Raw genomic sequence first — 19,961 nt, 5'->3', positions numbered from 1 at the left:
AACGAACTTGTACAGGAAAAAACATGCTGAGCTGGTCACTCCTTGAGAATACAAGATTTAATAAAACTAAATGCTAAAATGACGTTTTTCGTCCGACCTCAATAGCTGGACTTCTTCAGAAAAAAAACATACAACAGCTGTTAAAATTCAAATGTCTTATTTATAACCTTCCCACCAACCTTTTAAGACCCTAAATTGTCTCTTAAAGGTGTATGTAGTCAGACATTGTTAATTCAAATGTATCGCTGACTTCAATATTAACCTAAAGTGAAAATCACATTTACAATCACATTTATCAATGTTAAACAGCAGCGCTTTTTGTTAGCCATATGAAATTGTATGAATTTACATAAAATCATACTATTAAAATCCATGATAAAAATAATGTGAAAATATTGATGATTCAAACACATATCAACTGTCCACCACTGAAATATGTCATATTGTCCATTAAGCGCTGTCTAATAAAACGTATGTAGTCCAAACTCAAACACCGATGGATATCATAGCAAGTGCCCAATGGACAAATATATTTATACTAATCATACATATCCACTTGTACGAAACTACAGTATACTATGATAAGCATAAGGCGCTGGATATTAACGCGCCCATGGTTCAGTCTTGTTCAATGAAATATGATCGCTAGCAAGTATTCATCAGCACAAAAGTGCCTACCATGAACTATGACAAATGTATATTGTACTACTACTACTCAAACGATCAAAACAAGCAGAACATCCAAGACGATACCCAAAACACAACTTGTACATGTCAATATGCAAATGCATATATACCCTCTATCGCTTACACCAAAAATACTTTCTATATATGCCCTATTTCCTTTGCAAAAATCATATCAATGCATAATTCATGTTTAAACCTAATTTCCTATACATAGGTTTTAAATGACACTTATCCAATGTATCCCAATTATGTCCCTGTATACATATCACTACATTTTATTATTTATATTTTTTATATATCTCACTAAATTTGATTGTCTATGCTGTGAACAGAATTAGTATTGAAACGAACCTTTGAAAGTGGCTCAAAATTATTTTGAATATTACTTAAAAACTTATAAACATCACTTTATTGAACTATCTAACTAGGCTTTTAAGTTTTAATACACACATAAGTGTGCACTTGTCATTCAATCCTGAGTTTGTGTATGCATTCAGTCTGATTTGTCATAATAATTTCCTTTTTCTCTAGCAAAAGACCAAAAGGACCCCCTCTAACATCTTGTTTCACTTGATCAATTACTTTATATTGGAATTTGTGTTCCGGAAAGCTTAGTGTACGTCTCGCAAGGGCATTGTCTACTTTCTGCAAATTAATACTTCTTTGATGCTCATAGATTCTGTCCCTTATTCTCCGTTCAGTCTTTCCAATATAAAAAGATGGACAGCACTGACAAATGGCTATATACACTACTCCTTTTGAGTTGCAGTTAAATTTGCCTTTAGTACATAATTTGAAGCCATTAACTTCTATATGACAAGTGCACACTTATGTGTGTTTTAAAACTTAAAAGCCTAGATAGATAGTTTAATAAAGTGATGTTTATAAGTTTTTAAGTAATATTCAAAATATTTTTGAGTCACTTTCAAAAGGTTCGATGTTCATCGTGTTACTCTGCTGCAGTCATCACACTTGGGTTATCCTGTCGTCAGGCGGTCCCGCAGTCGGCCTGAGTTCCAAAGTCTTGGTCCGACGTCAGTTGCTGTCGCTTCTTCCTTGATGTCAGTGTGCCAGAGGTATATAAGAGGCATCCGATGCCATTTTCTTCAGTCTTTCTTGCTGCGCGGTGCCCGAAGCAGAAGCAGTTCGCAAGTGCCGGTCAGCCGACACCTGAGATTTTCGAATCGAATTTCAGTCCGACGTCTTCAAAGCTAACTACCCCATTGGAGAACCTTTTGCCTTAGTCCGATGTCAGAAAAAGTTAACAATTGCATTTCTTGTGGGAAGCAAATACCTCATAAGGATTTTCATTCTTATTGTATACCTTGCCTAGGCCCAGACCACAACGTCACTGGTTGTCGGTTTTGTGCTAGGTTCAATAAGTGAACTATAAAGCGACGCTTTGATTTCGCTCGACACTACTTTGGTAGGAAATTTAATTATACTACGCTATCGGAGCAACCGATTACCGGCGTGCATAAAAAACACAAAGATAAAGATAGGCAGCCTAGATCCAAGCCAGACTTCGAGGCCTCTGCTGGGCCGGTCGCCGGTTCTCCGGTTTTCAGTGAGGTGCCTACGCAGCCCCTGACAACCGCTGAATTGGAACCCCAGACCACTTCAGAATCTCAAGCAGAGAGTACTAGGCCGACTCAGCCATTTTCTTTAGGCCCTACCGACAACATTGCAGAAGGAGAAGCCGGTGCTGTGGAAACACCTTCGGTTTCAGAAGGTGTCTTTAGACCGACTACCCTCACCATAAAATCTTATGCTAAGCTTAAGACTCCTTTAAAACCTAAAAAGGCTGTACATCAGTCTCCAGTTCAAGGCCCCATGCCTAAGAAACAGATGCTTAAGATAGCTGAAGATTTGATTACTCTGATCAGGGGATACCAACCCCCCACCCCAGACAAAAGGCCAAGATGAGGAGGATTATGCCTCCTCTGATCAAGTTTCTATTTCTTCAGACTCCTCTGAGGAACAGGATTACTCCTTCCCCCTTATGAAGATTCTGATGGTGAAGATTCCATTCCCTCAGCATCTTCCCCTGAAGACTATTCCTTTGGGGAAACCTTAAATACCATGAGGGAACATTTCCACTGGGAAGGTCAGGACTACTCCAACTCAAAGAAAAGGCTCCGAGAGTTTCTTTTACTTCCCCAGCACAGACCACTTGCTATCCCTCCAGTTTTAGACATTGTGGATGATGTTTACTTAGAATCTAGTCTAAATCCAGATTCTGTGCCACCTGCTCCAGCCAAACCAGACAGATATTATAGAGTGCCTGACTCTCACAAATTCCTTTACAAAAGCCCTGTTGCTGACCCAGAAACAATTTCCCAGGGTCCCAAAGGGGCTAAGGCTACTATGGCTAAAAATCCTGTGCCCTCTGAAAGGGACTCCAGAGCACTAGATAGGTGGGGGAAGAAGGTTTACACCTCAGCTACTCTAGCTATGAGAGCACTAAATTGTCAATTTCACATGCTGAAATATCAGCAAGTCTTAATGTCTCAATTAAAACAAAAGATGAGCACACACTCTCAACAGTCTGAATTCAAGGAAATGCAGGATCTGTTGCATGCAGCTGAACAGGTGGGCAAACATACTTTACAATGTTAATTTGATTCCTTGGAAGCTTCCTGTAGAGCAGCTGTTACTGGGTCTGTCATACGTAGGCATGCTTGGTTAAAGGAACAAACTCTGCCTGATCATGTAAAAGCAAAATTACTAGATGCACCTTTACAGCAGGATGTCTTATTTGGTGTTAAAGCAGAAGACAATTTAAAGAAAATGGAGGATAAGGCAAAGTCTATGCAGATGGTCAAAGATTTCTTACAGGTACAACCCCCTCGTTTCAGCAGAAATTGGCCAACAAAAATTGGTTCTTTCCAGCTTCTGACAGACCACAGAGGGGTAAATACAGACGCCCTAGGGGCAGAGGTCAAGCACAAATCCCTTACAAACCTCGCCAATGGGACACTGCAACACAGAAGGGAGGAGAAGACAGGGCCCCAAACTACTAGAAGACAAACACAATGACTTAACCCTCAAACTGCCAAGCAAAACTCTCTTGGCAGATCCCTTGGGAGGAAAATTAGCAATTTTTGCAGACAATTGGTGCATCATCACAAAGGACAAATGGGTCCTAGACATTATCTCACAAGGATACAGATTCCATTTCCACACCTTGCCAAGGATAAAAGGAATGCCAAACCTGCCACAAAATCAATGGTCCAGAGGCACAAAAACAAATTGCAGCTCTCATGGACATGAGAGCCATTCAACTGGTACCTACACAGGAGCAAGGCCAAGGATTTTATTCAAGGTTCTTTCTAGTCCCCAGAAAGGACAATGCATGGAGACCCATTCTGGACCTTTCAGTTCTAAACACCTACTTGCAAGTACCCAAATTCAAGATGCTAACACTACAGCAGCTTCTTCCCATGTTGGGCAAGATGGCTTGGCTAGTAACATTGGACCTCAAGGAGGCATACCTGCATGTCCCTATCAGACAAAATTGCAGAAGATACCTCCGTTTCATTGCAGGTTCAACCCATTACCAATTATCTGCACTGCCCTTTGGCTTATCTACTGCACCCAGGGTCTTCACAAAATGCCTGGCACCAGTAATTGCATACTGCAGACAAAGAAGAATTCAAATATACCCATACCTGGACGACTGCCTCATCCAAGCAGAAAGCAAGGACATTCTCTTACAACATCTGCCGTTTGTCAAACACCTTCTAAGTTGCCTAGGGTACACAGTAAATGAAAAGAAATCAAAACTAGTGCCCTCACAGAACATGACATTCCTGGGTGCCAGCTTGAATACAATGGCCCAGATGGCTTATCCCACGCCAGACAAGCAACTACAATTAACTCAATACTTCAAAATAATGGCAGCAAAGACCCAACTCCCTGCAAGAAAAATTCTGCAGGCCTTGGGATTCATGGCATCTTGCATACTACTAATACCATTTGCAAAACTACATATGAGGAAATTACAATGGTACCTAAAAAAAGTATGGACTCAACACAGCCACAGCTTGGAAACAATGATACCTCTCATTCCCTGCCTTCAACATGAGTTTCTATGGTGGTCACAGGCATGTCACCTCAACAAGGGTCAGCCTTTCACCTTACCCCCAGCCAGGCAAACTGTGACAACAGATGCATCGGACTTTGCCTGGGGGGCACACATGGCAGGACAGTGAGTTCAAGGCAAATGGACTTCAGATCAAAAATATCTGCACATCAATCAAAAAGAAATGCTAGCTGTACAAAATGCTCTGACAGCCTTCAAGGACCTCTTACATCCAGGACAACTTATAATAAGGACAGACAATACCACAGTAATGTGGTACATAAACAAGCAAGGGGGTACACACTCCTACCCTCTATGCAGGCAAGCAGTGACCTTGTGGAACACAGCACTGACTTACAAAGTTCAATTACAAGCACAATTCCTGCCAGGAAGAAAGAACACATTGGCAGATGACCTAAGCAGGAACATCATGGATCCCCACGAGTGGAAACTGGATCCACAAGTATTTGCAATGATAACTCAAAAATGGGGGCGCCCAGACATAGACCTGTTTGCCAACCCCAAAAACAATCAGCTACCAAAATTTTGCACAAGGACATTCCACCATCAAGCCTGGAAAGTGGACTTGCTCTCATTCAGTTGGAAAATGTTGACAGTATATGCTTTCCCTCCACTGCCCCTTCTAACAAAGGTGCTGCTGAAAGTCAGAATGGAGAGACCACAAATGATACTCATTGCCCCAGACTGGCCACGCCAGCACTGGTACCCACTACTAAGGACCACCTGATGACAGGATAACCCAAGTGTGATGACTGCAGCAGGGTGAACACTCTAACATCTACATTTATGGTAGGTACAAAACTGTACTTTTTGATACTAATTCTGTTCACAGCGTAGACATAATCAAATTTAGTGAGATATATAAAAAATATAAAATAATAAAATTTAGTGATATGTATACAGGGACATAATTGGGATACATTGGATAAGTGTCATTTAAAACCTATGCATAGGAAATTAGGTTTAAACATGAATTATGCATTGATATGATTTATGCAAAGGAAATAGGGCATATATAGAAAGTATTTTTGGTGTAAGCGAAAGAGGGTATATATGCATTTGCATATTGACATGTACAAGTTGTGTTTTGGGTATCGTCGTGTATGTTCTGCTTGTTTTGATCGTTTGAGTAGTAGTAGTAGTAGAATATACATATGTCATAGTTCATGGTGGGCATACCTCTCAACTGTACAGATTTTTGCAGAATGTCCAGATTTTTGCCTCATATTTTTGGTCCATTCCTGGTAAAATTGTGGTTTTCTGACTAACTACTGGCAAATCATTGAGGGTTGAAGTCAGAAAATAATGATAGACATTTGATTTTCAGACTTTATTTTCTTCAGAAAATTCATGCCAATTCAAGACCTGCTATTCTATCAACTTTCTAAGTTTGTAAGATGAATATTTAAAATGTGTCCCTATATTTGGCCTTTGTCCCCAATTATTTACAGCTTTGTCCAGATTTCTGGCTGTAAGAGGTTGAGAGGTATGATGGTGGGCACTTTTGTGCTGATGAATACGTGCTAGCGATCATATTTCATTGAACGAGACTGAACCATAGGCGCGTTAATATCCAGCGCCTTATGCTTATAGTATACTGTAGTTTCGTACAAGTGGATATGTATGATTAGTATAAATATATTTGTCCATTGAGCGTTTGCTATGATATCCATCAGTGTTTGAGTTTGGACTACATACATTTTATTAGACAGCGCTTAATGGACAATATGCCATATTTCAGTGGTGGATAGTTGATATGTGTTTGAATCATCAATATTTTCATTATCATTTTTATCATGGATTTTAATAGTATGATTTTATGTAAATTCATACAATTTCATATGGCTTACAAAAGGCATTGCTGTAAAAAGTGTTTAACATTGATAAATGCGATTGTAAATGTGATTTTCACTTTAGGTTAATATTGAAGTCAGCGATACATTTGAAGTAACAATGTCTGACTACATACACCTTTAAGAGACAATTTAGGGTCTTAAAAGGTTGGCGGGAAGGTTATAAATAAGACATTTGAATTTTAACAGCTGTTGTATGTTATTTTTTCTGAAGAATTCCAGCTATTGAGGTCGGATGAAAAAACGTTGTCATTTTAGCGTTTAGTTTTATTAAATCTTGTATTCTCAAGGAGTGACCAGCTGAGCGTGTTTTTTTCCTGTACAAACTGTGTATTCCTTTTGATTAACCATTCTTCATATTTCTGATCCTTAAAAGACCAATAGCTGCAGCAAATCAGAAGCTGCAGGGGTTAAAGTGGTTCTTCACCTGGATGACTGACTTCAAGGGAATTTCAGAGTTTCTTCTGATTTGTTTTCCTGGCTTTCCTGTCAGGAAGATTGGATGTGTTTCTTTCATTTCTTGCGAGCCATCATAATGTCTTCCTTTTATTTCTTGTGAGCCATCACCTTTGTCACTTTCAGCCTCTACAGTTTGCTCTGTTCTATGGTTGAATGTGTGCCATTGATTAATATAGGTTTGAAGGCAAGATTCTTGATGGTCTGTAACTAATGCAGTGAAGAGCAGTTGTGATCTGTCCTATACTGAATACCTAAAATTTATATAAGACAGTAGGCTGTGCAAGGGCTGGAGTTATCAAATGAAAGAACAAATGTATGAGTATTTAACATTGTTATCATAAACTTATAATATTTACATGTATTTTTATTTATTTTGATAAAACTGTCAATAGAGCACAAGTTGAGATGCTGTGTGCATCACTCCAAAGGTGCCATCCTTAGGCTGATATGATAAACTGAGGTCTCATCTTGCTTTGGTTGATGGTACCTTAGGCGTACTTAACTCTAGTCAATATTAACACTAGAGTGGGGGTCATTTGAAAATAGGGATATCCTTCAAGGATGCATCTGCAGTCCTTACAAATGGGTTGTCCTGTCGTCAGGCAGCCCTAAAGTCTGGGTGGTGTCGCACTTCACCCGAGTTATTCGGGTATAAAAGCATCAGCGCCATTTTCCTCAGTCTTTCTTGCTGTGTGGCCTGAAGCAGAAGCTGTTCAAGTGCCGGTCGGTCAGAACCAGAGATTACTACTACGAAGACTTCTAAAAGCTAAGTACCCGTTGGGGACTCTTTCTTGCGATGTCAGAAAAAGTGAATAACTGTTTAACTTGTGGGAAACAAATACCTCATAAAGATTTCCACTCTTACTGCTTACCTTGTTTAGGCCCAGACCCGTAGCAGCTTGTCTAGCCTGTGCTTCTTTTACGGACCGGCCGGACGCTTAGGCGTCAGTCGGATTTTTGAGGAGTTTTTGGCTCAGCATTTGCTTACATTATGCCGTCGGATACTCCGCCAAATATCTAAGAAAAGGACCGACACTTCCGTCCGGCGGTTTTTTGGCGAAACCGCTGTTAAGCCAACCAAGGGTGTCTCGGTTTGGCTGAAACCAGGCACGATTCTTCCTTCAGCTGGCCTCAGCCAACCTCGTGGCATCGGCTACTGAAATCCACCTGCTCTTACAGGCTCCCAGGATTTATCTGATACTATCCCCTTGGATATTTCAACCCCTGCGGGCGCCAAGTAGGCCACCTGCAGCCATGTCGATTAAGGCCTTTGCCAGGGCTAAAGCAGCTAAATCTACCAAAATGTACCTGCTAAGACCCCGCACAGGCCTAGCTCTAGTTCACAAATACTTAGTCTAGCAGAGGATCTCATTTCTTTAATCCGGGATCCCAACCTCACCCAGACAGGGCCTCACACCCACCTCCAGAGAAGAGGCCTAGAGCAGAGCCCCTGAGCCAGCTTCTACAGATGACTCCTCTGATGATTCAGATAATTCAAACCCTCCAGAGGGCCCTTCTCCCTTATGAAGACTCTGATGCTGAAGAGTCCATTCCTTCTGCCTCTCCGCCTGAGGAATTTTCCTTTGGGGAAACCTTGCATGCTATGAGGAACAATTTCAGTGGCAGGGCCAGGATTTTCAGACTCTAGAAAAGGCTTAGAACCTTCCTGCATTTACCACAGCATAGGCCTTTAGCCATCCTCCAGTTCTTACTGTTGTGGATGATGCATTTAATGATGCCTGCTCCTGATTCACTTCCTCTGGCCCTGCTAAGCCCGATAGGTACTACAGGGTCCCGGACACATTATCATTTGTATAAGGCTCCTTTTGCAGATCCGAAACTATCTCCCAGGGACCTAAGGTAGCAGCTACCTCTGCCAAAACCCGTCCCTCTGAAAGGGAATCCAGGGCCTTAGAGATGGGGTAAAAAGTTTACACTTCTGCTACTCTTTCAGCTAGGGCCTTGAACTGTCAATTCCACATGATCCAGTATCAGAATTTATGTTAGACCAGTTAACTAAACAGCTGTCCTCAGATGAACCATTAGACAAAAATCTGTTCAGGATATGGTACATAACATTCAGCAGGTCAGTAATCATTCCTTAAAATGCGGCTATGATGCACTGGAGGCTTCCTTTAGATCAGCCATGACTGGCACAGTGATCAGAAGACATGCATGGTTAAAAGAACAGGCCTTACCAGACCATGTCAAATCAAAGCTACTCGATGCTCCCATGGACAAGATCAATTTGTTTGGCTCTCCTGCACAACAGGTGCTGAAGAAGATGGAAGAAAGCAAAATCTGTCCAGACAGTCAAAGATTTCTTACAGGTCCAACCTCCAAGGTTTAGCAGGAATTGGCCCTCCAGAATTGGTCCTTTCAGACACCTCCAGAGCTCAGAGAGGCAGGAATAGGCACTCAAGAGGCAGAGGTCAATCCAGAGGTGCCTACAGGGGTCAGTGGCAGGCTAACAACCAGCGGTACAGCCACAGATACAGCCACCACCACTGCTACAGGACAATCACAGTGACTTGGCTCTGGCACCGCCTACCAGGGAACAACTAGAAGCACCCTTAAACTAGCCTTATTTTCAGTGAACTGGCATTACATCACAAGAGACAAGTGGATTTTGCAGACAATAGACCAAGGTTACAGGTTTCACTTCCATACTTTACCAAGGAAAAGAGGAATGCCAAACCTACCTCCAAATCAAAAGACAGAAGCTCTAAAACAACTCACTAAGGATGAGAGCTGTAGAAAAGGTACCATCTACGGAGCAAGAACAAGGATTTTACACCAGGCTCTTCCTGGTACCAAGAAAAGAAAACCAATGGAGACCAATTCTCGACCTGTCCGCTTTAAACACATACCTCATTGTCCCAAAATTCAAAATGCTGACCCTACACCAACTTCTTCCCATGTTGGGCAAGGAGTCTTGGCTGGTGACTCTAGATCTCAAGGAGGCATACCTGCACGTCCCCATACGACCAAATTGCAGAAGATACCTCAGATTTCTTGCAGGATCAGAGCATTATCAATTCTCAGCATTGCCCTTTGGCTTATCTACTGCGCCCAGAGTGTTCACGAAATGCCTGGCATCAGTAATTGCTCATTGCAGGCTTCAGGGAATCCAAATCTACCCTTACCTGGACGACTGCCTGTTGCAAGCGGACAACAAGAACAAGCTAGCAGAAGACCTAAAAAGGGTCATTCATCTACTACAAGCCCTGGGATACACAGTCACTATAAAAAAGTCAAGACTGATACCATCCCAAAGGATAACCTTTTTGGGTGCAGAGCTGGACACATCAAAACGAATGGCATTCCTAACAGTAGAAAAACAGGAGCAACTACCTCTCTACTTCTTGGCTTTAACAAACCAGAACCAGCTAACAGCAAGGAAAGTCCTGCAAGCCTTGGGTTTCATGGCATCCTGCATAATATTGGTTCCACATGCCAGGCTGCATATGAGAAAGTTACAGTGGTACCTAAGGAATTTATGGTCTCAGCACAAGCACAGCCTAGAAACCCAAATTCCAATAATCCCATGCCTGAAGCAAGAATTCCAATGGTGGGCTCAGACCTGTCAATCAAACAAAGGACTACCCTTCCACAACACTCAACCAAGCCAGACCATCACAACGGACGCTTCAGACCTCGGTTGGGGGGCACACATGCTGGACAAGTGCATACAAGGCTTATGGACTCAAGACCAGCTGCACCTACACATAAATCAAAAGGAAATGCTGGCAGTAAAACTGGCAATTCAGACCTTCAGACCATTTCTTCGACAAGGTCCACTGTTAAGGACAGACAACACCACAGTTATGTGGTACATCAGCAAACAGGGAGGCACACATTCGTACCCTCTATGCCGGATGGCAATGGACCTTTGGAATGTGGCCCTGAGCTTCAACATTCAGTTACAAGCAATTTTTGTGCCAGGAAAAGAAAACTTTCTAGCAGACATACTAAGGGGAACTACCACGGATGCCCACGAATGGATGCTGCATCTGGACATCTTCAAAACCATTACAAGAAAATGGGGACTACCAGAAATAGACTTATTTGCATCCCCATACAATCACCAACTGAAGAAATTCTGCACAAGGACGTACCACCCACTTGCTTGGAAAGTGGACTCCCTATCTTTCAGTTGGAAAAACCTGACAGCATATGCATTCCCACCACTTCCTTTGATGCACAAGGTGCTATTGAAGATCAAAGAGGACCGTCCAAGGATCATCCTGATAGCTCCAGACTGGCCAAGGCAACATTGGTACCCATTACTGAGGAAAATGTCTCGGGAACAAATATGGCCTCTGCCCCTAGTTCCCTTACTGTTAACACAGAACAACTACAACACCATGCATCCAAACCTGAAAACACTGCAGCTGACTGCCTGGAACATTGCATAACACCTAATAACCCAATTTTATCCCAGAGGGTTAAAGACATTATCTTGGAGGCTGCAGACCCTCAACAAGAAAAAAAATTATTCAGCAAAATGGAAAAGGTATCACATTTGGAGTACTACAAAGGGAAAATGTGTCACTGGTAAACATAGCCAACATCCTGGAATACTTGGCAGAGCTCTTCCACAACGGCCTGTCCTATTCTTCCATTAAGATTCATGCATCAGCTATTTCAGCAGAATACAACTTGGATCCTCCAGTCTTCTCATCCTCTGCTCAGGCAGTTTCTGAGAGGAATTAAAATGTAAAACCACCTAGGAAGCCACCATTGCCAGCATGGGACTTGAACTTTGTGCTAGAAAAGTTGACACTCCCTCCTTCGAACCAGCAGCAACAGCAGAATTACAATACTTATCATGGAAAACTGCTTTCCTGCTTGCAATCACTTCAGCAAGAAGGGTATCTGAGCTACAGGCATTAATGGCAGTACAGCCCTTCCTGATCTTCCATCAAGACAGAGTGTCCATGAGAACAAACCCTACTTTTATGCCAAGGTGGTATCCAGGGTATCTTTAAATCAAGCTATCCACCTACCTACATTCTACCCCAACCCACAGAACAGGGGAAAGACTTTACATACCTTGGATGTACATAGACAATTATGCTACTACCTGGACAGGACCAAGGGCAATAGAAAAACTGACCAGCTACTGGTAGCATATGCAACAGGAATGGAAGGAAAAGCAATTTCAAAACAGACAATCTCTAAGTGGATAGGAAATTGCATTAGATTTTGTTACTCCTACCATGGGAAGAAAACTCCAGAAAACATCAGGCCTCACTCTACAAGGGCTACAGCCACTACCACAGCTTTTCTTGGCTACCAAAGACATTTTAGAGGCTGCTACTTGGAGCTCCGTGCATACATTTGCCAAGCATTATAATTTACCTTTATACTCCAGATCCGAGCAGGTTTTGCCACTGCTGTTTTGCAAGGGATCTTAACTACACCATAATCTTTTTTTCTCCTCCTCCCCCAGTTTGGCTATGGTATTCTACCCATTTGTAAGGACTGCAGATGCATCCTTGAAGGACATAGTACAGTTTTGTACCTACCATAAATGTAGATGTCCGATAGGCATGCATCTGCAGTCAATTACCCACCTTCCCCTCTGTGGTACTCCTAGGGTATTTGCCCATCTTGTAGCTGGCTGGGGGAATCTATTATGGTGTATTTGTTTGTATATATGTACATACATGCTTATTTTTTGTTTGCTCTCTACTATTTGGAACCATTTGCATTTATCCAAATTTAGCCTTCCTAGAGGGCACCTGGCATCTGGGGCAAGAAACACTGAGGAAAATGGCGTCGGCTGATGCCTTTATACCCGAATAACTGCAGCTATGACGTCGGGTGAAGTGCGACACCAGCCGAGGCCAGACCCAGACTTTGGAATCCGGCCGACCGAAGGGCTGCCTGACGACAGGACAACCCATTTGTAAGGACTGCAGATGCATGCCTATCGGACATCTACATTTATGGTAGGTACAAAACTGTACTTTATACCTAGTATGGCAAGCCTTGTCATAAAAAAATAATAATTTGCTGAGATGGTTGTCTATCTCAGCAGAGTCCATTTACAAGGAGGCCTGATGAAAAACTCCTCAACATGTTACTTCATTTATTTATTTTTTAAAACTCGAGTATGCTGTAGCTAAGTCACAACTAATGCTGCTGTAATGTTGTTTTTTTCCATTGAAACTTTCACAAAGTATAAATAGGAGGATTTTTTTTGTTTCTTTATTTTATTAATCTGCAGGAAGAAGAATATCCACCAAGAGATGACTTCAGTGATGCAGACCAGCTCAGAGTAGGCAATGATGGCATCTTTATGTTGGCCTTTTTCAGTAAGTTAATCTGTTAACACCATTCACTATTTCATATTTGTTACAAATGCCATATAAATCTGTGTTTTTGTGACAAAAGTAAATGAAAAAGAGTGTAGTTAAAACGTTATAAGCATGGATACCACAATAACAAACTGTAGATGTTCTTTGTGTTTCACTGTTGTAGTCATCACATTTGGGTTATCCCTGCCAGGGTAGCCCTCGGCCGGCCTGAATACCAGAGACTTAGTATTTCTGCGTCGGTTGCTGTCACTTGAGGACTGACGTCAGGTTGTCCGTAGTATAAAGTAAGGCAGCCAACGCAATTACATCAGTCTTTCTTGGCATGGAACCCGAAGCAGTTCATCCTGGATTACTTAGCTGACCTACTACACAGTGGTCTCTTTCTCCACTATAAAATAAAAATTCATGCCTCTGCTATTTCTGCTCATATTCCCATGGAGCAGCCCCTTTTTTCTCACACCCCTTGCTCAAACAGTTCCTCAGAGGGGCTCCCAACTTGAGGCCCCCCAGAAGGGCTCCAACACCAGCTTGGGACCTTAACTTTGTCTTGGAAAAGCTTACCCTGCCCCCTTTCGAACCAGCTTCTTCTGCAGAGCTAACATTTCACTCCTGGAAGACAGCATTCCTTCTGGCCATCACTTCAGCCAGAAGAGTCTCTGAGCTGCAAGCACTCATGGCTGTGGAGAACCCTTCATCATCTTCCATGCACTCAGGGTATTCCTCAGAACTAACCCATCTTTCATGCCCAAGGTGCTGTCCAGTGTGGCTCTCAACCAATCCCTTCATTTGCCCACCTTCTTTCCTAATCCCCAGATCAAGGGAGAAAGGATTATTCACTCTCTAGATGTACACAGACAGCTCATATTCTATCTGGACAGGACTAAATACTTCAGAAAGTCTGATCAATTGCTGGTTAGCTTTGCTACAGGGCCAGAAGGTAAAGCCATCTCCAAGCAAACCATTTCCAAATGGATAGGACACTGCATCCATTTCTGCTACAAACAGCATGGAAAGCCTCCCTCAAGGGGGTCAGGACACATTCCACTAGAGCCGCCTCCACCTCTGCAGCTTTCCGCAGAGGAGTCCCCACCAGGGACATCCTGGAGGCTGCCACCTGGACATCTGTTCACACTTTTACCAAGCATCACCACCTGCCTCTCTTCTCCAAATCCAGGGCAGGGTTTGCCTCTGCAGTCTTGCAGGGCATCCTAGCCAGCCCCTAGATGTTCATCTTGTTTCACTGTTGCAGTCATTACTCTTGGGTAATCCTGCTGGCAGGCTACCCACATTCGGCCAGAATTCCAAAGTCTAGGTCCAGCGTCAGTTGCTGTCGCCTCCTCCCTGGCGTCAGTGTGCCAGGGGTATAAAAGATGCAGCAGACGCCATTTTCTGTCTTTCTTGCCGCGTGGTACCCAAAGCAAAAGCAGTTTGCAAGTGTCAGTCGGCCGACTCCTGAGATTTTCAGATCCGAATTTCAGAACCAAAGTCTTCATTAAAGCTAAGTACCCCGTTGGGGAAACTTTTTTCTTGCTCTAGACCGATGTCAGAAAAAGTTAACAATTGTATTTATTGTTTGAAGCAAATACCTCATTAGGATTTTCACTGTTATTGTATTCCTTGCCTAGGCCCTGACCACAACGTTGCTAGCCATCAGTTTTGTGCTAGATTTAGCCAACGCACTATTAAGCGTCGGTTCGATTTTGCATTTCATTACTTTGGCCGAAGATTTAATTATGTAATGCCGTCGGAACAGCCGACGACCGGAGTTTACAAAAAATGCAAGGACAAGGAAAAGGATAGGCATCCGAGGTCCAAAACCAGCGACGAGGCCTCCGTTAGGCCAGTCGCAGGTTCGCCAGTTCTCAGTGAGGTGCTTTCACAGTCCCTGGCGCCTGCTACCTCAGAGCCACAGGCTGCTTCCGACTCCTACGTGGAGCCGACTGGGCCTCTGGATACTCAAGGTATTGGACACTCTGTAATCATTCCCTCAGATGGGTCCGGAGCCGCTGAGCAGGCATCGGCTTCTGAGGGTGTCTTCAGACCTACACAACTATATGTTAAGCCATCTTCAGCTTCAAAGACAAAGACTAAAGCAGCTCTAAAGACAAAGAAACAAGTACAGCATTCTCCTACTCAGACTTCCATGCCTAAAAAACAGATGCTCAAAATGGCTGAAGACCTAATTACTTTGATCAGGGGTTCCCATCCCCCTCCTGATAAGAGGCCTAGGCAAGAGACAGAATATGATTCTTCTGATCAGGTTTCTATTTCCTCTGATTCCTCTTCTGAACAAGATTATTCCATGCTTCCCTATGAGGACTCTGATGCTGAATAATCCATTCCTTCAGCTTCTCCTCCTGAGGACTATTCTTTTGTGGAAACCCTGCATACCATGAGGGAGCATTTCCACTGGGAGAGCCAAGATTATTCTGAATCTAAGAAAAGGCTCAGAGACTTTCTGCTCCTTCCTCAGCACAGACCCCTTGCTATTCCACCTGTTCTAGACATTGTAAATGATGTATTTTCAGAGTCCGGCCTGTCCCCTGACTCTTTACCCCCTGCACCTGCTAAGCCAGACAGATACTACTGGGTCCCGGATTCTCATCAATTCCTATATAAAAACCCCGCTGCTGACCCAGAAACTATATCTCAGGGTCCCAAAGGGGTCAAAGCTTCCACTGCAAAAAACCCTGTCCCCTGTGATAGGGATTCTAGAGCTCTGGACAGATGGGGGAAAAAAGTTTACACTTCTGCTACCTTGGCTGTTAGGGCTTTAAATTGTCAGTTTCATATGCTTAAATATCAGCAATATTTAATGTCTCTGCTTAAACAGAAATTGTTGACAAATACTGAATGTTCAGAGAACAAGGAAATGCAGGATTTATTGCATGCAGCTGAACGTAACTGCGGCGGTGGTGCTGCGGTAGTGTTGTCGCCTCATAGAAAGATGTCCCGTTCGATTCTCAGCTAGAGCGTCTTCTGTGTGGGGGCATACATGAATGGGGCATGCCTTCGTTGAAGGTTGTGCGTCAGGGCTGGTAACCCAGTACGTAAAAATACACTACCAATTATTAGCGGGCCGGAGTTCCGCTGTGGTGACCCCTAACCGGGAAAAGCCGAAAGACACAAACAAATTGCATGCAGCTGAACAAGTGGGAAAGCATACTTTGCAATGTGGTTATGATTCACTGGAGGCCTCTTGCAGGGCCGCTGTTACAGATTCTCTTATTAGAAGGCATGCTTGGTTAAAGGAACAGAATCTGCCTTATGTTAAAGCAAAATTATTAGATGCTTCTTTACAGCATGATACTTTCTTTGGTACTAAAGCAGAAGGAGGTGTTGAAAAAAATGGTGGATAAAGCAAAATCCATGCAGACAGTTAACGATTTCTTAAAGGTACAGTCACCCAGATTTAGCAGGAACTGGCCATCTAAAAATTGGTCCTTTCTAGTGTCAGACAGAACACAAAGAGGCAGATACAGGCATCCCAGAGGCAGATCTCAGCCCCAAGGCTCATACAGGCCTAAACAATGGGGTGCTTCTACCTCCAAAAGTGGAGAAGACAAATCACAACTATACAGGAACCGTTCCCAATGACTTTCCTCTGCCAGATCCAAACACTTTTCGTTTGACAGCACCCTTGTGGGGAAAACCAACACTTTTTTCTTCAAATTGGCAAATGGTTACCCAAGACAAATGGGTCTTGAACATAGTGTCCCAAGGCTACAGGTTCCATTTTCACACCCTACCAAGGTCAAAAGGTATGCCAGACCTGCCACACAATCAATGGGCAAAGGCACATTACCACCCTCATGGACATGAGGGCCATTCAACAAGTACCACAACAAGAGCAGGGGCAAGGATTTTACTCCAGACTTTTCTTAGTGCCCAGAAAGGACAAAACCTGGAGACCAATACTGGTCCTGTCTATACTAAATATGTTTCTGGAAGTTCCAAAATGCAAGATGTTGACTCTTAAGCAGCTACTGCCCATGCTGGGCAAGATGGCTTGGCTCATAACTTTGGACCTAAAAGAGGCATACGTGCATGTCCCAATCAGACAGTCTTGCAGAAGATACTTCGGATTCATAGCTGGCTCAATGCACTACCAATTCTCTGCACTGCCCTTTGGCTTAGCTACTGCGCCCAGGGTCTTCACAAAATGCCTGGCACCAGTAATTGCGTTTTGCAGACAAAGGGGAATTCAAATATATCCCTACTTGGACGACCGCCTAATTCAAGCAGAGAACAAAGACATTCTTCTAAACCATCTGGCATTTGTAAAAAGATTACTAATTGGCCTAGGGTACGCAGTAAACGAAAAGAAATCAAAACTAGTGCCATCTCAAGAGATGATATTCCTAGGTGCAAGCTTAAATACAACTGCCCAGGTGGCTTATCTCATGCCAGACAAAAACAACTGACTTCTTACTTCAAAAAATTGGCAACAAAGACCCACTTATCTGCAAGGAAAATCCTGCAGGCCTTTGGTTTCATGGCATCCTGCATTCTACTAATTCCATATGCCAGACTGCATATGAAGAAACTACAACGGTATCTAAAAAGTGTTTGGACTCAGCATTGCCACAGCCTGGAGACAGTAATTACACTCATTCCTTGCCTGCAACAGGATTTTCGATGGTAGGCAGAGGCCTCTCACCACAACAAGGGTCTGCCATTCAGTTTACCCACAGCCAGACAGACACTGACAACGGATGCATCAGATTATGCCTGGGTGGCCCATATGGCAGGAAAATGTATTCAGGGCACATGGCCTGCAAACCAGATGCATCTTCACATCAATCAAAAAGAGATGCTAGCTGTTCAAAATGCCCTGACAGCTTTCAAGGATCTACTTCATCCAGGACAGCTACCGATAAAGACAGACAATACTACGTTCGTGTGGTACATAAACAAGCAGGGAGGTACACATTCCAACCCCCTCTGCAGACAAACAATGACCTTATGGGACACAGCATTGACTTATCAAGTTCACCTGCAAGCACAGTTCCTGCCAGGAAAAACAAATACTCTGGCAGACACCTCATGATCCCCATAAATGGAAACTGGATCCACTTGTCTTCAGCATGATAACAAGGAAATGGGGATGCTCAGACATAGATATATTTGCCTCCCCTCACAACTGCCAATTGCAGAGATTTTGCACAACAATTTATCACAAGCAAGCATGGAGAGTGGACGCCCTATCCTTCAGCTGGAAAAAATCTAACAGTATATGCCTTTCCTCCACTGCCTCTGCTTCCCAGGATACTCCTAAAGGTCAGACAAGAGAAGCCAAAAATGATATTAATTGCACCAGACTGGCCATGCTAGCACTGGTACCCAATCCTAAAGAGCTTGTCTTAAGGTCCAGCATGGATATTGCCTCAAACTTCTCACTTGCTGACCCAACAAAACAATTGGATCCTGCACAGCCAACTCAGGACCTTAAATCTGGCAGCATGGCGGATAATGTAGCCATTCAGAACACCCTTCTTTCAAAATCTGTTATGGATGTTATCTTGGAGGCCAGGAGGCCCAGTACCAGAAAATCTTATGCAGAAAAATGGAAGAGATTCTGTGCTTGGCTTGGAACCAGGAACAAGGCATTGACACGTGTACCTAATATCCCTCAAATTTTACAATACCTAACTGAGATGCTGAACAAAGGCCTTTCTTTCTCATCAATTAAGATTCATGCCTCTGTCATTTCAGCCCATTACAATACGGAACCACCTGTCTTTTCTCATCCTTTAATAAGGCAGTACCTCAAAGGGGCCAAAAACATTAGGCCTCCAACGAGAGCACCTATTCTGGCATGGGACCTCAATTATGTTTTGGAAAAACTCACACTGCCTCCTTTTGAGCCAGCCTCAACAGCAGATATAAAATTCTTATCCTGGAAAACAGCTCTGCTCCTAGCAATAACCTCTGCAAGATGAGTCTTGGAGTTACAAGCACTCATGGCTGTGGAACCTTTTATCATTTTTCATCCAGACAGGGTTTCTCTGAGGACAAACCCAACATTTGTGCCTAAGGTGGTGTCCAGTGTGGCCCTCAACCAAACCATTCACTTGCCTACCTTTTATCCAAATCCATAGAATAAGGGTGAGAAAATTCTGCATTCTTTGGACATACACAGGCAGTTAAGCTTCTACTTGGACAGAACTAAAGCTTTCAGAAAGACTGAGCAACTTTTAGTGTCATATGCTGCAGGATCACAAGGAAAGGCGATCTCAAAACAGACTATTTCTAAATGGATAGGCCATTGCATCTGTTTCTGCTATTTTCAGCATGGCAAATCAGTGCCTAAGGGCATTAGGCCTCATTCTACCAGAGCATCAGCCACTTCAGCAGCCTTCCTCAGAGTACCAACCAAAAACATCTTAGAGGATGCAACTTATCAAAGCACTACCACTTACCTCTTTACTCTAAATCCAGAGCAGGCTTTGCCACTGCAGTTCTGCAGGGCCTCATAGCCTCTCCTAATCCCATTTATCCTCAGCTTTGGGATTCAACCCAAGAGTAATG

General features: G+C 43.1%; 1 protein-coding gene across 2 annotated transcripts in view; it reads left to right on the top strand.

Moving 5' to 3' along the window:
• NDFIP2 (Nedd4 family interacting protein 2) overlaps positions 1-19,961 on the top strand; it is a 985,488-nt gene that overhangs the window by 576,817 nt on the left and 388,710 nt on the right. For both annotated transcript variants that reach the window (XM_044072913.1, XM_044072912.1), the window contains one exon: positions 13,340-13,427. In XM_044072913.1, coding sequence (XP_043928848.1) covers positions 13,340-13,427 — 88 coding nt within the window. The remainder of the gene's footprint in view (positions 1-13,339; positions 13,428-19,961) is intronic.

Source organism: Protopterus annectens, chromosome 5.part1 (genome assembly GCF_019279795.1).
Source record: "Protopterus annectens isolate FY-2018-M chromosome 5.part1, PAN1.0, whole genome shotgun sequence".
Classification (NCBI taxonomy): Eukaryota; Metazoa; Chordata; order Ceratodontiformes; family Protopteridae; genus Protopterus; species Protopterus annectens.
The sequence above is the reverse complement of the archived record's forward strand: the minus strand, read 5'-3'. Positions and strand labels throughout refer to the sequence as shown.